Raw genomic sequence first — 21,572 nt, 5'->3', positions numbered from 1 at the left:
TTTAACTTATAGGTAAACGAACCTTTATAAAACAATAAGTACAAATTTAATATCAAAAATAAATAGAAATACATAGTTTTTTTTTTTAATTTAGATTTGCTATCCGTACAGAGAATATAGACTAAACTAAAATTTCAAATTTATTCTTCGCATACGTAATTAAGGTAAAGCTTTCAAGTTGTACTAATGTAAAACTTGATAAGAACAAAAACATGTTCAGCGATCACCTCCGCCGAAAATTACCAGCAGATTAAGAAATATCTGCATGATATCGATGTAGATGGACAAAGTTGCAAATATGTATTCCTCTTCTCCTATTTGGTGTTTCTTGCCTCCTACTAGCACCTGGGTGTCGTAAGCGAGCCACTGTATAAAATCATTTAGTCTGTAGCATCAGTGTATTTGAAAAAGAAGTTGTTACTGTTAACGTTTAAGCCTTCGAAACTGTTTTGCACTACCTTAATCTCGTTAGAAACTTTAAGAATTATAGACTTATTGTTATAGTTAGTATACAACATATACATGTCTAGATAGTTAAATAAATAAAAAAAAAGGTACAATTTCCAATTACACTACACTATACATAAAAATTGTGTAATAGTATACAGATTTTATCAATTAACTTCAAATTGTTCATAAAATTTCTCAACTAACCATAGTAAAAATTAAAACTGCAATAGAGCTGTATACTAGCCGAAGTCTCTGTAATTTTTTTTATTTTTAAAACAAATTGTTTATCTGAAATTAAGACAATGTAAAAGGATTGTAAATTTGTTTCAATTTGATGACTAATAGTTTATAAAGCACTTCTTCAAGTTTAATCACAAACAAACTTATTCATTTAAAAGTTATCTATTTTCTGTAATTGTAACTTTTCTGTTATGAAAGAGTGTGTAGTTACATTACTATAAAGTCGATAAAAAAATAAACTTTTTTTAAAACCATTTACTTAAAGTTAAGTTAAGTAGTGTATGCAAAGTGAGAAATAAGAAAGTATAAGTGTTGAAACACAAACTAGTTTAAGCCAAAAAAACAATACATGCTTAATATATATATATATATATTTATACTAACGAAAGCTGTTTGGTCTGAAACGCCAACAAATATTGGAAGAAAAGTTATTACGAGCGAAAACAATATCAACATGACAGTCAGAACAACCAATACTCCACCGCATGTTGTGAAGTCGAACTTTGTGTTCATGCTGAATAGTGATACAACGATCGCAATGACCTGTCGCAAGGTATCAAATAAATTTTACAGAGTATATTATACTTCTTCACAGTGTGCAACCTTCTCAAATACCTAGAAGTAGAATTGGTTGTCTAACAATTAAGGCTGTGCTTTTTTTATCAAAAAATTATCTTTTAGTTAGTAGTTCTTACAAGAATATAGCGTAAAGTAACATAGGTTACAAAGTTAAGTATTGTTGTACATGTTTAGCTTACGGCAGTCATTCCAAACGCGCTCATCACTGCTTCAGGGTCATAGCTGGCAGCAATCACTCCTGCCAGTATTGAAAAGGAAAGTGTCTAAAAAAAAAGTGTAGACTTAAAAAAAACTTTTTTTCTCTAATCTGTTGAAACTTTAAACGATAGTTTTAAGAACTACGATTACTTGGGAACTGTGTAAAATGTTTCATTTATAAAAAAACTTAACTATGTTTAATTTTAGAAAGAATTGTTTAAATTATCAAAAATTGTCTAAAAATATATGTGGCAAAAGTTTATGGCAAGTTAACTTTTAGTTGCAAAGTTTTCAATTACTATGACAAAAGTGTAAAATAATAAACAGTCATGAGTATTCTGTTAAAAAAAAATTATTTACAAGTTTTTTTTGAAATCAATGATTAGTTTTTAAAACAGTTTAGTAGTATTTTAACAAAATATATTTTATCTGTTTAAAAAACTAAATATATTTTGTATTAAGCTATGTGTTTTAAATAGACCACAAAATGGATTAAATTTTTAGCTAGTTAAAAAACGTTTTTAGACACTAGTAGTATACTTTAAAAAACAAAACTGTTCTTACGTATAGTGAAAGTAAGGCTAAATTTTGAGGATACTTTTTTCGAATTTCCCCACAACAAGCAAGTGCAATAATACATCCAAAGTTAATAAGTCTGTTACAATCATTTAGTATGAAGACTTGAAGAGCACTTTTTTAATTTAAACATTTAAGTTTAAGTCTATTAATCTATATAACAAACTGAAAAATATTTTAAAGTAAAATAGTAAATTAAGAATAATAAGCTTACAATGCCAGATAAACTGTCCAAGGATTTTTTTGTACCCACAGTTTTGCACCTTCGCTGTGGTAAAAAAAAAAGTTTTATATGTTTATTTTTAAATCGTCATGTTATGTTATTTTACCTGAAAACAAAAACGCTAACAATAGAAAAGGTAAACAGCAATTGAACACTCAGCAATGCATATACTTTCTGTATGAACTTTCTTCTAACACTTGGGTCTCTGAAAACTTCGCTGTACCATAGGTTAAACCAAAAATAAGGTTAAACAATACTACTAAGTACAAAAATATGTTACCCAGATAAATAACTATTTAAGTTTCAGTTCTGTATTTAGAAATAGAATCGTCAAATAAATTATAAGTAAAAAAAAATAATAAGCACTCACAGAAAAAAAAATGTCTAGATCGTTCTTTTATAAACGTGTAAATTTGTCAAAGGAAATTTATATTTAAATTTGTTGCTTGATATAATTATTTTATTTACGATTTAGAAACTTTTTACCATTCTTAACTAGTTATTTACAAAAGTATTGATTAACAACCTAACCCGTATTTTTCAAAGCTTTGGTAACCACCATCTAAATAAATAAGCTACATTGAAAACTTAGTAAACATAAAAATTATGATGAATATACAACAAATATAATGAATAATATGGTATGTTGAACTTTAAGTATAAACTGTGAGTATGTTTTGATTAAGAACTATAATCAGTGTTGTCAAAAGTTTTGTAGTCTGTTTTAAGTTTTGTAAAGCTTTAGAACAAAAAACTCTAAAAAAGTTTGTATGAAAATATTTGCACTAATTTTTAAGATTAGGAAGTCATCAAAAAACTATATGAAAATTTTTAATGAGTTATAACATACAAATAAATTTGTTTTCTTTTAAATTACTTTTGACATCTAAGTTATTAACATTATTTTGAGCACAGTAGTTGTTTTACTTTAAAATTCAAATATATTAGTTCATAGCAACAGTGGTCTTCACGGTTGCACCCATGCACACTAATTGGCACGAAATTAATTTTGAAATTCACACTAGATATTTTGGAGTTTATGTTGAAGAGAAAAAAAAATGGATGCAACGATTTTTTAATGCTATTTTAGTGTGCACAGATATAAATTACAGTGAAGACCACTGCATTAGAAAACTAAAACATTTGAACTTATTTACTAAAAGCCTAAACAAAGTTGTTTACTATCTTTGTCATTTCAAGATTTATTTTAATAGTTAAAAGTATTTGTATATCAAGTTATTATCTTAAAAAAAAGTATTAATAAAAACTAAATAAACGACGTTCTACATGCTGAAAATAAAACGTTGTAATTTGTAAAAAGAAACTAATGTAGATGATATACAAAAAAGGAGCCTTAAATCTTAAAGTCTATAACATTATTATATTCATTAAATATTTACTGCTAACCATAAGGTCCAATTTGGTATCCTTGCTGCTGTCCATAGATAGGTGACTGTTGCGAATACATAGGTGGTTGTCCATAAGTTGGTTGTCCATAAATTGGTTGTGATCCGTTTACTTGATTTTGACCATAACTTTGTTGTACATTGTCATATACAGGATTGTTTGCACAGCTAGGGTACAATGTAGTAAGTTGCAAATCTGGATTTTTAAAACTTGACGAATTTAATTGTCCATTGTTACTTTCATCACTGCAGTAAACTTTATTGTCTTGAAACAAACTTGGCGTTCGAAAACTTTCATCTTTAATTTCCTTCGATGTTGTTTTTTCGTTAATTATCTCCATATCAACTTGCTGACGGTTTTTTTTTTATGTTTACATTTAAAAATTTTTATCAATATTCTTTTGTAATACATAGCAAATTAATTTCTGATTATATATTTAAATGTAAGTTTATTTTAAACATGTGTGTTAAAGCTAGTATTCTTCAACGAAGTGGAAAGGTAAAACTGTAAAACTTTAGTCAAAGATTATACTTTACAGATTATCTAAAACAATAAAATGTTTCACCCTATACTGATCTATAAAAGATATTTATTTGTTAATTAAATCTTATTCAAATAGAAGAAATTACTATAGGAGTAAAACATCTGTTTAGTTAAATATTATTTATCTTCTCATATGTACATAAGTTAAGAACTTTTAAATGTTCAGTTAAGAAATAAGTTGCAATATCATACTTTACTACTTAACTAGATAGTTAATAATAGATTACTAACTTTGTCTACCATTTTTTAAACGAAACAGAGTACTTAACATTATGACGTACAAATGCTAAACTTTATTTAGTTAGTGTAGAATCAGTTGACTTAAGCAAAAAATACTTTTCAGCAAGTTTCATAAAATAAAAATAAGTTATCAAGTGACTTAAATCGTTATCGAATAAATGGAAAAATGACAGTATTACTTTATCTATTGAACAACTTTTCCAAAATGGTTCGAACTGTCTTTTAAAGTGCACGTTTTTTAAAACAGATGTATGTTTTCATTTCACTATAAGTTCAAATTGTAAATTAACTATAACATGCAATTTTTGTCTTAAAAACACAAATTTGTGTGAGAAAACTTAGTACGAAACTTCTATAATTTATATTATAAGTTTCTACTGATGGCGCCCCTTGTTTTAAGTTAAATTAAAGTCATCGTCACATTGGCTATATCTTAAATATTTTTTTTTATTAATTACCAAAATCATAGAACGGTTAAAATAGTTTTTTTATTAGTTACAAACTTGCCTAAACGTTAAGTTCAACTTTATTAAAGTATTTCAATTATTGTTTTGTTCTTTTACATCAAGCTTAGATATTTTAGAACTCCGAAAAATTTGTTTAGATAAAATAAAATTAAGAAAGTTTTAATATACATTTTTTTAACCCATGAATTTTAAAAGTTCATAATAGCAAACTTAAGGAAAATTTATTTTTGAGGTCTGCACATTGTTTTAGAATAAATAAATATTAAATCTACTGCTTATGAGTTTTAGAAAATATTATGAAGGCGACATAAAAAATAGCATCAGTAAATACAGCACTTAATCAGTTAAAAAGAAGCTTAATCACATAGAAAAAAAAATTTTGATAACAAAATGAATTGAAAAACGCCTGTAAAAGTATTGTAAAATATTTATTTATATATAAGGTTTTTGAAAACTCATATCTATTCTAAACAAAGGATCATAAATATTAAAGGTATAAAATTTGTCTATAATAAGTTATTTAAACATTAAACGCCATTAGTCTAATAAAATGTTTGCCTACAAATAAGTATAACCACGGGCTTCACTTGATTGGGTTTTTAGGTGTTATCACCTTAATGTATTTTATTTAATAATTTTAAGATGTAAAATATAAAATTAAATTGAAGTTAAATTAATAATATGAACTTATTTTTAAGTTTTTAACAGCTTATAAAAAAAAATATTACAAAATAGTTTACAAAAAGTTGTTTATACTGTAAATATCTACTAAACGAGATTTATAAGTTGTTCAATAAGTTATATATAACAAACTTGAAGTACATTAAATTAAGCTACATTTATTCTAACTCGAATTTAAAATTTCGGTAATTGCAAAACAGCAAATAATACTAGAAAAACACGTTGAATCAATAAAAGATTGCTTTTTGCAGTAAAAAAGAAATTTTAAACAGTTACTAGAAATTTTAAAAATATTTTAATATTGTGCAAACTTACAACTAGTATACGATGTTTTTTAATTTAGCCAACTAGTACCTGCTTTTCAGCTATCTTCAGCAAAGGTAAGATGCTTTTTCGCCATTATTCAAAAAGCACTAGTCTGAAGTTAAGACTCTGAGCCCCTCGACAGTCGAAAACAGTTAACATATAATATTATGTGACCTGGTTTCGTCATCATTAGGAAACATAAGGTTATCATAAATAGTTGTATTAGTCCAACACTAACCAAAAGTGTATAACATTTTTAAAAGTTTATCAACGTCAGTTAAGTGTGTAGTATATAAACATTATTCACGATGTAAAATTACTAAAAATATATATAATGCATGCTATACATTGAAAAAAAAACTTAATTTAAACAGTTTAATTATATTTTTTGCCATGTTTATATAACCGTTTTATTTTCATCTGTACCAAAAGCTTAAAGTTTATATAAAACTATATTGTTTGAAATTTAGATTTGGCATATTTTAAGTTAGTTATATTTGATTAAATTAAAGATCTACCGTTTCATTATAATTTTTCTTTTATTAACAAAATGCCAATAACAATTTTTATTCAAATTTATTTTCCAACAAACTTTTATATTACCTTTCACATTTCTAACACTCTACAACATATTAAAAAAAATCAAGTACTTAGAATGACTTTAATATAGAATCAAAAAGTAATTCAAACTATTTTTGTATCATTTTGAGACTTAAAGTTTATTTAACAAAAGAAGAACTAAAATAGTTAATCTAAGGCTTTTAAAAAAGAACTTATAAAATCTTGTCCATAAACTAAACGTATTCTATAATTACGAATAAAACTTATACCATGTAAACTAAGAAAAATCGTTTCCATAACAATCATTGATAACTTAACATTTTTATTGAACAACTCGTTAAAACCATGGAACTTTCGCTGTGGAAAATCATTCTCTTTTAAGCTTCAAACATTTGCAAGACCATTCATTTCGGTCCACATCATAACAAGCGACTTCGTCATTGTATTTAAAAAAGACGTAAATTTTGGCTCCGATCGAAACTGTTTCGCTCATATTTCTAAGGCGTAATTGGGGCGACTTGAGAGAAACAAACCTTCCGGCGTCGAAAACCTCACAGTCCCTGGTCCCGACGACAAAGATTTTGTCTTTGGCAACGACCACGCTATGCCCCCATTTACTCCCTATCATGCTCTGCATCGGAAGATCCTACGTCGAAGCACTCTGCGGTTCTCAACCCGTTTCCGGTGTCGCGGTTCCTCCCACCGCAAACTACAATCTTCCCTTGGTAGACCGTCGCCGCGGCTCTGTAGCTCCTGTCTCCGTTCGTCCGGGCGACTTTTCTCCACACGTGGCTTTTCGTGCTGAACTCTAAGCAGGAAACGGCCGGAGTGAAGTCGCTGTAACAGCCGCCGATTATGAAGACCATATCCATGAAAGAACAGATGCAGTAATGTTCACGTTCATCGCGCATCTCGGACACTTTCTCCCAAGTTTTAGTTTCAACAGAAACTATAGTCTCTCGACGGACGTTATATACCTTTTGTTATTATCACCACAACCACGTAGTCCTATTAATCCAAATAACGAAATGCAGTCATATCAGGGAAAACACGTAAGTTTCATCTTTAATTCAGACTGCTTTAGAGTACTTTCGCCCTTCTTTCATCGGAGATAAAGCTTTTACACTTCTTAAGCTACGCCCACTAATTTCGTTGACATTTTTAATTACCTTTATCTTTCCACTTTTATAACCACCGGAAACTAGCAAATTAAAATTACCGTGGCTACAAAACCTATGCTTCTTATATAAGCCAGGTCTCAAATCTACAGACTTTTTTTTGTTTTCCAACGCTCTCTTCACCATCAAAACACAATCTTCAATTTTAGAAATCGACAAAGAACCGCTTAGAATGCTTCTTAAAGAATGATCTGACATTAACTCAAAGCGAACTTTAGCTAATAAGTATTTACCGTACTTCTTACATTCAAAAAACTTGTAGGTCAACCATAAACGGGCAGCTCTTAGCACTTCAAGCTCTGAAGTAACATGCAGTTCAGAACTTCCAAGTACTATTGAGACAGTTTCATAGTCCAACTCTAAGAAATCTTTAGTGTCCACTAACACCGTGAAGCAACTCTCGATGTAACTCAAAGGCTGTTAATCCAAAGTTGGTAGTTGGAAAACTTTGGTGAGCTTGTAAACAGCCATAATGTTTTTCATATTCATTTTGCTTTCAATCGTGGCATTTGTTTTCCTCGGTAAACTCTCGCGTATGAAGAGCTTTGTATTCTTCATTGGTGAAATTAATTCGAAATTGTCTGATCTGTTTCCTGAAAGTAAAATTAAGTATTGGTTTTTCATCAAGTATATTGTTTTTAAAATTTTTGACAAACAGATACAGAGTTTTTGTTTAAGTTATAATATATAACGACTTTTGTTAGTATTAATTTATCAATGCCAAAAAGTTAAATTGTACAGTAATGTATATTTTTTAAGACTTAATAACAGTTTATTTAACTAAAAAATTGATATAACGACAATTTTTTTTCTAAATTCATGTTTGTTATATGTAGCTTTACTTTCAAGCAAAAAAAGTGTTAGTGTTTACATTTAAATTAGATATTGTGATTTTTAAATTAGCCTAGTTTTATGTGGTGTAAATAATTGAATATCGACAGATTATTTTCAGGTAAAAAGTTTAAAACAACTATCCTATATAACATTGTAGACCAAAAGTGATAACATATATTTAACTTTTGAAATTTTTGGATTTAATAATCTACTTTTACATTTATAAGTTATGTAATGTGTAAATAAGTTTCTTTAGAGATAGTCGTAATAATTATTTTTATTGAGAACAGTTTAGCATCATTATTTCACAAGTCATTTGATTTAGTTTATATATTTATAAGTATTACTGATTAGCAAAGTTTTTTTACAGTTTTTTATTTGCATCAGTTTTACTATTTTCAAACGTGGACACATTAAGCTAAAAGTAACTATAAAAATTTAATCAATTACTTGAAAACCAAATTTATGCTAAGATAATAAAATTAGAAAATTTTGAGCAGAATTAAAATTGTCATTTGTGCAAAAGTGGTGATAGATAACACAACACGATAACTGACGACGTTTGCAAAAGTGAACTGCATGAGAAAAAAATGTCACCCATTCAAAAGTACAAGAAGTGCCAAAGTATTTTTCCGTGCAAAATAATCAGTGTATAAGCGGTTATCGATTCGTACTCCACTTGGAAACAGTTTAACGTCTTGTCCAGGACAATTAGGACATTGTCCTGGACAAGACGTTAAACTGTATCAAAGTGGTGTACAAATCGATAACCGAAAGGTTTTTTCGTGCATCAGGTCCTAAGACAAATTGTTTTGAGCGCTTTTTTGTTGTTCAGTAAACTTTGTAAAGGAGGCAATACTTTTACACTAATCTATAATTATTTCTATTTACTAAGCAAAGCAGATAAAGCCTTTAAATAGCTAAGAATGTTTTGAAATGGTATTAATAAAATAACTTACTTGTTTTTTCAAAGTAAAATGTTCTTAAAGTTTGCTATACAGAAGGTATCTAAGTTTAAAATATTAGTAAACTTTATCATAACTCTAAGTTTTACTTCTTGATTTTGTGGTGAGGTATTAAAAGGCTTAAATTTGCATTATAATTTGTTCTTTTAAATACTACTATGTGTCTAAAAATGTAGAATCAAAAGAAGATGACAAAAAGTGTGAGAAAAGTTAATGGTATATATTTCACCATGCAGTTCTAAAATTACCGTAAGAACTGGTAAAAACCATTAAAGCAGTGGTCTTCACGGGGTGCACCCATAAATTGAAAATTAAAATAAATAAGTTTAAACAAAAGAAAGTTAAAAAGTTGTAAAAATTAAATAAGCTTTAACACTATCTTAAAAAGCTTTTTACTATTCAATCAGAAAGTTATGAGATCACACAGCACTAGGATTATGTTATATGTACACATTAGTGACTGATGTAAATTCATTGATCAAAAACTTTTTTTGCAACAGTTAAGAAACTTCAAACTGCTAGTGAGTGAACTTTCACGACCTACTTCAAGCTTTCTTCTTATCGCATCGCTTGATTTTTGACTACCTCTTTCTTGCTTGTGTTTCAATGGGTTCTTTATCATTGTAACAATTGTTCGAGCTATAAAAATAAACAAGTTTAAAGTTGGTTAACTCGGTTGCTTTTAATCAAATAGTATTATGAAAACGTGCATAACAGTCTAAAAACAAAAACTACTTTTTCAGTAGTTATTAACTGTTAGTTAAAATACTAATAAGTACTTTATATTGTGGCAATAATAAATGAAGTTAAGTATGTGGTTAAAACAGAGTTAACAAAATAAAATCAATTTAAGATGAAAATTTGTGTTTTTTAAAACATTTATCAAAAATTCCTACAGCTACGGAGTTTCACCGCTAAAGGATTTTCAAACTGTAATTCTTCTTTTAGTTTAGATATCTCTTTGTAGTTCTAAATCAAAAAGAAGAATCACAGTTTGATAAACCGTTTGGCGATAAAACTCATTACTGTCTGAATTTTGCGATAAAATTTTTTTAATACTAAGTGCAATGTCATAAATATTTCTAAAAAACATAAAGCTTTATAATATTAAAGACACTTTTCATAACTGATAAGCTTTTAACTCTTATTTAATTTATGTATAAATTTAAGCGCTTCTTAAATTTAGTTTGAAAACCACAATTTACAAAACTTTTAATACGCAATTTTATGTTCATTTTTTTATTCATGACATGACAACAGAGAATGATATCTACAGATTATACGAAAACATAAGGTAAACCAGATTATTTCTTCCAAAAGTTGGTAGACACAGAATTTATATTTAGCCAAAAAAAAAGTAAAACTAAACTTTAATTCTAAAAAATGGGTTAAGTGTTTTGTAATCACAAAATTTAACCTAACTCTACAGAACATTAAATAATTAACACCGAATTACTCTTGAATACAATATTGAAAGGCCTTCGAATATATGTATATATATACTAAAAATTTGTCCTCTACAAAATTCCATAGTTACGTGTTTTTTGTTTTTTTGTATAACTTTGTTCTAATTTTCAACAAAGTGCAATTCAATTCGAACTAAAACTGAGATTAAAAACAATTTTATTGATTATATTAAACATATGTACTGTTCATTTTATATTCGAATTTTTGCAATAAACTATTTAAAAGTTCTTCAACAAAGGGCTCTGTGGAAGGTGATTAATCTAATTGTACGATTTTTATATACGCATATACATATATATATATATAAGAAAGATATATAATAGAAAGACTAAAATAAGCCAACAAAATTTAATCAGTAATATCTTACCAAAAACTTTTAAACCTTTTAGTTACCAGTATATGTACCAATTACAGTATGTGTGAGTATTAAGCCTGAATTCAACACTCAAATATGATCACTTATCAACAAGAAAATTTACAAGTTTATTATTTAGTCCTTGTTATATACCTAAATTGAAATTTTTATTACTAAACTTTGCCTAAAGTGTATAAAATTAAGAAGAAAATTTTTTGATTTAATAAATATCTTTAAATTTATAAATTGTGTACACAACATTTTTTGTGATTAAAAATTTATTTATTGTCACAAAATCTAAATATAAGAAAAAAACAAAAGGTAAACAAAATTGCAAAATAGTTTTTAAAGTGGTCAGTGGTATAATTTTTTATGATTATAGAAATTATATTCAAAAGATTTGTTTTGTGATGTAAGCTACAACATTTAGTTTAAGTTAAACAATCGTTAGTAGAATCTAATAAGTACTCATTAAAAATAAATAATAACAACAAACTATAACAGTCTAAACAAAAAAACTTTATTCAAATTAGCTACTTTCTCTTAATACTATTATTTATTAAAGAAGGACTTTAACAATTATTAAATTAACTTTTATAAATGTATCAGTTCTATACTTAAAGTTTATAAATTTAGTTGAAAGTCTTTATTATGAAGATATATGACTATTAATAGTATAAACAACATTTATTAATATTTTTTAGTCGTTCTTCTAACTAATGTTTGTATATTTGTAATATTTAAAATTTAATTAGAATAATTGAATTTAAAAAATAATTAGTTTAAAAACTTCCACAGGCCTTATGAATTAAGAGTTTTAATTTATTTTTTGTGCATATTATTTTTCGAAAAAAAAGTCTTTACCTTTGAGTCTAAATTTAAAAAAAACTTTTAGTTTGTATTAAAAGCTTAATAATATGTATTAAAGTTTTACTAAAAACACTATTGAAAGAAGTAATATTAACCATTTTGAAAGTCTACAATGTCTAATAAAAACTAAAAGCACTTAAAGTAAGATAGCAAAATACTTTCTTCACTAGTTTGTTTAAAGTTAATAAATCTGTAGCTCACTAATCATTCAATCAATGCACAAAACAACTGTTATTGTTGACATTGTTTAAAACTACTTGTGATATTATTATATAAACATAAGTTTCTGTATCATTTTGTTAATGTCAAAGTATGTTTAAAGTTTGCAATCAGAATTAAAAAAACAGGAGTTGTAGTATTGTTTATTGAAAAACATAAAAAGCGCTTAAAATATATAATCCAAAGACTTGGCGTACGAAGGAACATTTCGGTGATCGGTTGTAATTAATGTTATTTTTGAAAAAGCTAAATATCAGTTTTTGAAGTCTACATAAACTTTTTTTTACATTGAAGTTTAAAAAATTCTGCAATATTGTTTGCTGTAAAATTTTAAGTAAAATTTTGTTTTAATGTATTTTCATTGCATTTAATATTAGAAGTTAAAGTTACTCATACTAGATTACGCTTTTTTTATTAAGCTGTGTACTACAGAAAATTTACAACAAACTCAATTTTATTGTATTTTAAACAAAATATTTGTAATTAACCAAAAGCGCTAACTAAAATTCGTACTTTGATAAATTTAAGTTTTTTGATATTTTCATTTATTATTAGTGGGTAATATTTAACGTAGAGTTAGATAACTATCAATTTTCTAAACCTAAAGTTTTATAAAAATATTCCGTTAAACGATAAGCAATTACCATCTTTTTGAAAAAAGTTCTTACACTTTTCATAATTTTATTTGTAATCTCGAATTATAACAAGAACCCTTTGAAATTTTGTAAAAAAAAAAGTTTTATTTTTTATTTTTTTTTAAGTTGCTTTCTTATACATTTTTTATAACTTTTTCATAAAAAAAAATTACTTTTTACTAAATTTCTATAAACAACATAAATACTGTTTAAAGTATTCAAAGCTTAAACGTAGTATTGAATTAGCTTTATTACTTGTTTCTCAAAATATTTTTATCTAGATTTCACTTTAATTTATTTTTATAAATAAACTTTTTTGAAGTGAAACAAAATACTTTTTGCTTTTTTAGTAATAATATTGATTAAAAGTTTGTTTTTAAAGTAAACCGTTTAAAAACCATGATTTTGAATGGCTTGTTTAAGCTCATTAATTTAACCAATATTTTAAAGATTTTAATTTTTTTTAATTTAGTTCTTTATTATAAAGCTTTTTTTGAGGGAAATACTTTTGAAAAATGTTTTTTTAAATGTATGTTACAACATTTTTTTTCAAACAATATTCAAACGGTTTTCTCGGTAAATGAATTACAAAAATTGTAAGTTACTAAAATAGTACTAACTAGAAATGCAAATATTTAAACATTAAATAACACTTGTAGTAAATAATTATAATCGTAAAAATCTGTATAACAATAACTTTTCCACTAAAAACTACTAGTAAAGAATGGAACCATTTTTGATACTTTATTTTTTTAATGAAAACAAAAGTTGCCCTGTAAAAAAAAACTTCTTCTCGAGTTTAACTTTACAAGTAAGTTTTATTTTAATTTGGACTAACTGTTTCATTATTTACTTTAAACGTATAACATTAAAATAAATCTTAACCATAATACCATAGATGTTGTTCAAAATAGTTCTAAAACTCAAGTTTCTTTTTAATTTTTAACAAATGTTTACTACTACAAAAACTTTTAATGCTTTATTACGCATAGCTTATCTTCTTCAGTTATTTTAGATTTTATAAATGACTTTTTTTGATATCATTAAAAATATGAGTAACTAATTTGTGGAGGGTTGGATAATATTATCAGGAAAACAAAAACAATAATTAAATTCTGTAAGCTTATCTTAAACTTAACCGAGTATTTCATCTAACTACCAGTAATTATTCCAATTGTAAAGATGTATGTTATGTTATAGTGTATGTTATATGTTCAAGTATATATATATATATAAATATATTAGAACCCTAAATTTATCTTCCTATATTAGGATAGTTAGTTATTACCAATTTCAAACAATGTTTTAAGTATTTAAAAATGACTATTATAAATAGATTATGTCAGACCATCACATAACTTGTTTGATAAATTTTTAGGTATTTATTGAGAATTAAAGTAATATTTTTTATTCCACATATAATTCAAAGTATTTGCCTCATTGTAGGAAAACCAAAAAAAGCAGTATTTAAATAGTCTTATTTACATACTGATTATTTAAAAGGTTTGTATAGACTACAATTGTTTTACTGCTCAAACAATTTCTTTCTATTTTAAAAGTAAAACTTTTGTAAATAAGATTATTTTATCTTAAATATACTTTTTATCAAAGAAATAGCTATAGTTTCTTGCGAGTTTATTTTGTTGACTTTATTGATTGTTTAGCTCATTGTTTGATCATTGCATGTTTGCTCGTATAATTTTTAAAATCTGGATGTTTTAAATTTTCAATGATTAACATTGCAGTTTATTTAAGTGATGTTAAGGACAAAACAGACTTAATTACGCTTACAGTTCAGCTTTTTTTATGTTAATGTATCATTAAACTAAATAAATCAACCAAAAGTTTTATTTGTAGGTAAAGAGTAAAAATATGTAAAAACTATTTTACAATTTAAATGTTTTTTAAAAATGTTGTATTAATTAGTTTTACAATTTAAGCGTAGTTATTTGTAGGCATAAAACTTAGATTTCTTAATATATATTCAAATTTGGTTTATCTTAAGTTTTTATTTAGACAACAAGCTATTTAATAATATTGTTGAAAAATGACTTCATGTCCCATTATCAGTACATCGAAAGGAAAAGTTCAAGGATTTGTGTCCAAGCCAACGTTAGAAAACTCATCCAATGTTTTTAACTTTTTGTCTATTCCATATGGCAAAGCACCTATTAAAAAAAGAAGATTTAAGCCACCAGAAAAGTAATTTTGTACAAAATATTTTCAGTTACAAAGTTGTATATAATAGCATAGTTAGCATGTTTCAAAATTTCTTTAAGTTATAATGACTTTTTCTCTAAAAGTTTTTCAGTGCAACAAAAATCTAGCAAACTGTTTAATATCTAAAAATTTTACTTGTGCAACAATATTAGCTTGAGTTTTTTTTTTTTTTAATTTTGTTTGATGTAATAAATTTTAGGTAAGTCTGTAAAGTTTAAATATGTTTCTTTTTTGTCACAAAATTGAACTTCAAGTTTTTTTTATGCCAAGATATATCTATTGTAATTTGATTCTACATTTATAACTTATTGACTAGTTATGAAACTAAAACTTAGCTTAAAGAATTGTTGCTTTCAGTTATTAAAAATAAACAAAACAATGAAGTTGTTAGTATTTTGTATGTGAAGCGCTACAAAAAAATAAAGTAATTTATATAACAATTTACTTATTTTTTTAGGTTTTAAATACTCGAGAAATAAGGTAAAAAAGGGTTCATGATATTAAAAATTTTGAAATTCTGAGTTAATGTGAACCATATCTGCTAATGATTTTTGTATCATTGTATTTGTTACTTAGTGAACATCTGGGTACATTCTTATTTTTTTCGTTTAAAAGTGGTTTTACAGTTGATTTCCTTAGAGACCTTAAATTAAATATTAAAGAATTTGATTGTTGTAGTTATAATTACCGTGTAAAAGTAGATACAAGGTATACAAGAATAAGTCTTACATTGGTATTATTATAATATTTCGACTATTTTATACTTGATTATAGTGTCGTAAATATTTTTATTCTTTTTTTTTTAATACGTAAACTAAAAGCTGCAATAGATTTTAAATTTTCTGTATTAATGTTCCTGATAAAAATCAGTTTCTAAATTAATAAGAGTTATGTTAAAAGTTTTCAAAATGACTTAGTTTAACATAGTTCTCAAAATATTTTCAAGGCTTGTTTACTTTTTATTGATTTTAAAAAGATAAAAACTGCATGCAATTAAGTTTTACTCGATGATTAAAAGTCTCAACTTTGAACAAAATTTTTACTTTGAGTATGAAAAGTATTGTAAAATCTACAAAAGTTGTTTAAGGCAAACTTTTATCGGAACTAATTATGTTTGAAACTATTTTGAAAGAGCGGAATGCTGGGAAGGAGTGTTTGAGGCCACCACGACGTTGGTCAACTGTCCGCAGAATTACAAGGCAACTGAGAATCACGACAACATTCTGCCGTACAATGTCAGCATGCAGCACAAGAGGGCGGCATCAAGTGAAGACTGTCTCCGCCTGAGTGTCTTCACCCCTTCTTGTGACAAAAATGCAAAACTGCCAGTAAGCAACTGTTCAAGCCTGAATTATATCATCAGTAAATCAGTTTTTCTCTAGTTTTAGAAACAAAAAAACTTAAAAAGCTACGAAATTTATTTATAAATTATCAATTTAAAATAAATTTTATTGAGTAAAAAATTTGGCTATAATCCTTTAATTGGTTGTTATAAATTGAATTTCGCATACTAATTGTAAAAATAGATTTTCAAAACATTTATGTCTACAACAAATAATACATTTACAAAAACAATTGCATGTGTTAGTTTATTATACTAAAAATTTTATTACTTAGTTATAGATAAAACGTAATACGAAAAAAATTAAAGGCACCAATTACTATAGATATATGTCGAAAAAGTCTACTGTATCTATTTGGAACGTAAAAAACGAATTTATTGACTAACATTTTTCTATCAAAGTATCTAATGTTAGTCTAAAATGTCAGTCATAAAGATAAAAATGTTTAGAAATTGCTTTTGCTACTTTTTTAGTTTTGAAATTTATCAGCTATACTTTATAAAACCATTTTAACAGTAAATGCTAAATCTATTAGACTTAGACTTTTTTTTGATACTTTTCTAGATTTTATAATTTAAATTTTGATCGTAAAGTTCAACTTCTCTTTACGATTAAAAGTTTTAAATGTTAGATTAATAATTGTGTTTATAAGATAAGATTATAGTTATTTAAAAGTAGTATAAATAAACTAAAATGTTCAAGCTTTGTATAGTGGAAACTTTTAAACTAAAAATACTGGAAGTTATACTGAGTGTTTATTTAAACTGGGGTGCTAAAACTTTTAGTCTTTATTTAAAGTATTAAAAGCAGTTGAAAAAGTGTATTTTCAAGCTTCTTACATAAACCTTTAATTCAAAAAATCGATGTTTCAAATATGAACTAGATAAATTCTGTTTTTTTCCCTTTAAAACGGCTTAAAAAACTCCAAAATGTTTAGAAAAACATAACAGAACACTATATGAAACTTTAACTCAACATTGGTGTTTTTATATAATTTTTTATACTTTTTTACGAGAAACATTGTTGACAGGTTATGGTTTGGCTAACTGGAGGTGGTTACCAACGTAACACATGTGGAAGAGTAGATGGTACAAGTTTATCAGGTATTAATCAGGTTGTGACGGTGGTACTCAACTTCAGAGTAAACACCTTGGGTTTTCTGTACCTCGGGGAAGCTTGTAAAGGAAATATGGGGCTTTTAGATGCACAGTTGGGACTAAAGTAATTTTAAAAGATGTTTTTCTAATACGTAGATGTTCTTCTTAAAAAGATTAACCAAAACTATATATAAAAATAGTACTTTTAATGTCAATTTATAAACGGTAAGTTTCTGTTTAAAACAGTTTATTTCAGATGGGTTAAAGAAGAAATTTTTAACTTTGGCGGAAATCCTGATAATGTGACACTATTCGGTGAAAGTTCTGGATCAGGGATGACAAACTTATTGATGCTGTCACCACTGTCTGAAGGACTGTTTCACAAAGTTATATTGCAAAGTGGCGTGGCTATTTCACCTTGTTAGTTGCTTTAGAAAAATTTAAAAATATATATAAAAAGTTCCAAAGAACAAAAACGTTTAAACAGTAAAGTTATTGTTTTTATTTTTCTCAGCTTTATATTTTATAAATTTATAAATCACTCCAATATTTTTATAAACACACGCGGCATTAGAAAAAAGTTCTTATGAACTTATAATTGGTATGCAAGAATTTTGAACTTATCTAAATAAATAGTAGATGAATATAAGACTTTACTAAAGTTTTTGGTTGTTTACTTTTTATTAATGTTTGTTTTCTTTACAACAATACTGAGTAAATTTGTTTGATCGATGGTTTCGACTCTAGTTATGCAGAATTTTTAGTATATTCAGTATCATAATTAAAAAAGTATTTTAAAATTATTTCATATTTAAATAAATGTGAATTAGTTTAATTTATCGTTTGGAAATAAGTTTTTGAAAACTAGAAAAAGCGCTACTTACTAAACAGTTTTTTGGGATTCTAACCCGGATAAAAATAAAACTGCAATGATTAAAAAGCTTGGTGTAAGCGCAACAATGAAAAGTGATGAAGAGATTTTTGATTACTTACAAAACTGTGACTTGGCAGTACTCGAAAGTCTTTATTCCTCGACTCTTGGAGAGGTAAATATAAATCTTAAAATAAGTTGAAAATTGTATTTCTTTTCAATATTAAAATTCAAACATTTCAGCCCGGTCAGTTTCAGCCAGTCGTAGACGGTCACGTGATTCCAGACGAACCAATGAAGCTGCTGAAAGCAGGAAAGTTCATGAAAGTGCCAATGGTTTTGGGGTGTACTGACAGCGAGGCTGGCTGTCTTCTCACTCGACCTTACTTTCCTGATTTTTTCGAAGGACCCAGCGAACAAAGCGTCAAGGACGTTCTGGCGTTTGTGCTGTTTTCGAAATACCCGGTAAATGTTGTGCAATAAAAGTTACAATGAGTGTGTTAAAGTTTAGGACAACAAAAAATTACGGTCAAATGATACAAATTAAACATTGAAAGCTTATACAAAATATTTATTTGAAAATAGACCCAAAGTTCATCTGTTATCTTGTTTACTTTTTGTATTTGCTTTAAAAGCTATTATTCTTTTAAAAAACAATTGAAAAAGTTTTCCTTAAGCATCAACAATTTAAGTCCGATTACTTAAAAACAACTTTTAAGAAAAACTTTCTAAATAATTTTTAAGTATAACACTGAGTAAATCAGCTTCGTTATAGAAAATAGATGAAAAACAATTTTATGAATCGGTCAAACAATTATACTTTAAAGACTCAGAATCTCAGTTTAAATATCTCGAAATGCACACTGAATTCTCAGCCGATGGAATTTTTGTAATACCAGCTTTGATAACAGCACAAATACACAGTGGTTAGTTGAAAAAAGTAGTTTATAAACGTGATTTTAAAACTTAGAAGGACATACTAAATCAAATTACATTCCTTTCATTATTTACAGCTCACGGCCTTCCTACTTTTCTGTATTATATGAAGCAAAAGCCAGATTTTAGTCACAACGTTGACAACGGAAAAAGTATTACCAAAAAACCGTCTTTCGTGTCATGTGATCATTGCGACGATCTAAACTTTGTTTTTGGTTCCGCTTTCATTAAAAACGGTCTCAACTTTCCGGATGCGTTTTTTACGCAAGATGAGAAAGTTTTCAGCTTAAATGTTATGAGATATTTTACAAACTTTGCTCTCTCTGGGTTAGTAAATGTTTTTTTTTTATTTAGAAAAAAATTTCCAAGTATATAATTTCATATTTTGAAGTGTTTAATTAGAAAAGCTTAATAATTCAGCTTAAAAATATGCCAACTTGTACTTGTTGTCCTTTTATAGTCAAATATACAATAAATCATAAAAACTAGAATTAACAGGTATATACAGATTATACAATTTTTAGCTTTATTATCAATAAACTTTCAAGCTATTTATAGTTTAATTATAAATGTGACATACTTAAAAAAGAAATGATAAATCATAATTAATTTTAAAAATGTTTAAAATATAAAGAGAAAAACAAATGAAACTTCAGAGAACGAACTACTTTTAATAATATTACTAGAAGTAAAGATATAAGACATAATGTAATTTTTATTGTTAAATACCCAGTAGTTTGATGTAAGTGTTGTTTAATCAAGGTTTTTAGAAAAAGAAGTAATTACAACATATAATTTTTTCAAATATACTTGAAAAGCTATTTTAGTTCAAATTCTGATTTGTAACTAACTTTTTTGTCAAGGCTTTAATACAAAATCGTACAGAGATCCTAATATTGGCAAAAAAGTTGATGTTGAGTGGCCAAAATATGATAACAACAAATCGCATTTGGAGTTAAAATCAGAAATAGTTGTTTCTAGTGCTTTAAAAGCTGACAAACAACATTTTTTTATGCAACATATAGATTCTTGAGTTTTACATAATTCTATGAATTGAATGAATGCTTTGCTTTAATATTCATCATTTACTTTTTGTTTCATGTTGTTGTATTATGTTTTTTTTTTGGCTAACTTTATATTTTTACAAATCTATGTATCTTTTTTTTTTAGAAAAGAGAACAAACTTATAGGTACGTTAAATAAAATATTAGATTTGCCTATACTTTAACGCTAATAAAAAAGACTATTAATTAGCTACTTAAATGATTTTGTGTTTAAGAGTTAAATAGTTTCACAATACAAGATATAAACGATACGTTTAAATACAAAAACTAAATCAAATCGTTGTCACAATAACGATGACCTAATTTTTTCTGTTACATCTATAAATCATCGTTATTGTTTAACGCGTTTAACTAGTAAACAAAATGAACTAACAATAGACAAAACCTGGTTACATCAATGGCTTTACATTAGTCGGTGTTGTTTTATTTTACAAAGCCATTTTTTTAAACGATAGTTTTCTTAAGTAAAATATTTAAGTCATGAGTTTATTTTTTATTCAAGAGAAATGATAATATAACTTTCATCCTAACTAATTTTGTTAAGCTTAAACACTTAACTTTCACATTATTTACGGCTATGTACGGTATCAATTTTTATGGTTTTACTACTACAAAAGTAAAAGGAAAACTAGTTGATATAAAAAAGTTTTTATTGTTAATTTTATATTACATAAAAACATTTTCTTATTTTAATCGCTGTTATTATTTATTTATTTTTTCCATTTTTACATAGAAACCATATACTAATAAAACTTTTAAACTTTTTACTAAGTTTATATAAGTTTAGACTTAATAATTATACAAACTTTGCATTTAAGTTTATTTTAAGTTTCAAAGATTGGTTTTGATAGTTATCTTAATGGTGTTTCTGAATAACTATTTGATTTTTCACTACAACATTTTTAATACAGATATCCTCTTAAGTTTACTTTTACTACAAAACTTCAAACTTCTATAGCCGCCCCTATTAAACAATGTAGTATTGATGAACTGTATTTATTTAATCAGTTTACAACATACACACATGCTCTTATTTTACATTATTTA

General features: G+C 26.2%; 2 protein-coding genes across 2 annotated transcripts; one reads left to right on the top strand and one right to left on the bottom strand.

Moving 5' to 3' along the window:
• Window positions 1-7,085: 7,085 nt before the first annotated feature.
• LOC145833323 (kelch-like protein 13) lies at window positions 7,086-10,070 on the bottom strand. Its single transcript, XM_082940507.1, has 3 exons — window positions 9,993-10,070; window positions 7,641-8,066; window positions 7,086-7,448 (listed from the first exon to the last, which is right to left on the bottom strand). The coding sequence occupies exons 1-3, from the start codon at window positions 10,068-10,070 to the stop codon at window positions 7,086-7,088; spliced, it is 867 nt and encodes a 288-aa protein (XP_082796633.1).
• A 4,971-nt stretch (window positions 10,071-15,041) lies between these two features.
• On the top strand, window positions 15,042-20,494 carry LOC145833322 (carboxylesterase 5A-like). Its single transcript, XM_082940506.1, has 9 exons — window positions 15,042-15,196; window positions 16,347-16,542; window positions 17,588-17,778; window positions 17,911-18,074; window positions 18,546-18,700; window positions 18,769-18,990; window positions 19,301-19,451; window positions 19,539-19,788; window positions 20,347-20,494. Exons 1-9 carry the CDS (start codon window positions 15,042-15,044, stop codon window positions 20,492-20,494), a joined length of 1,632 nt encoding a protein of 543 aa, XP_082796632.1.
• Window positions 20,495-21,572: the final 1,078 nt, after the last annotated feature.

The sequence above is a fragment of the Thalia democratica genome, chromosome 4 (assembly GCF_965202585.1).
Source record: "Thalia democratica chromosome 4, ktThaDemo2.hap1.1, whole genome shotgun sequence".
Taxonomy (NCBI): Eukaryota; Metazoa; Chordata; class Thaliacea; order Salpida; family Salpidae; genus Thalia; species Thalia democratica.
Note: the sequence above shows the minus strand (reverse complement) of the source record. Positions and strands in the feature narration are given on the sequence as shown.

Excerpts from the sequence above, each read along its gene's own strand:
- LOC145833323 (XM_082940507.1), bottom strand. The coding sequence starts at position 10,070 with ATGATAAAGAACCCATTGAAACACAAGCAAGAAAGAGGTAGTCAAAAA. Across the intron at positions 8,067-9,992 it reads CGATAAGAAGAAAGCTTGAA|CCTTTGAGTTACATCGAGAG; the intron begins GTAGGTCGTGAA and ends TTGGATTAACAG. Across the intron at positions 7,449-7,640 it reads ATAAAAGTGGAAAGATAAAG|GTATATAACGTCCGTCGAGA; the intron begins GTAATTAAAAAT and ends TAATAACAAAAG.
- LOC145833322 (XM_082940506.1), top strand. The coding sequence starts at position 15,042 with ATGACTTCATGTCCCATTATCAGTACATCGAAAGGAAAAGTTCAAGGA. Across the intron at positions 17,779-17,910 it reads GATGCACAGTTGGGACTAAA|ATGGGTTAAAGAAGAAATTT; the intron begins GTAATTTTAAAA and ends AGTTTATTTCAG. Across the intron at positions 19,789-20,346 it reads ACAAACTTTGCTCTCTCTGG|AGATCCTAATATTGGCAAAA; the intron begins GTTAGTAAATGT and ends AAAATCGTACAG.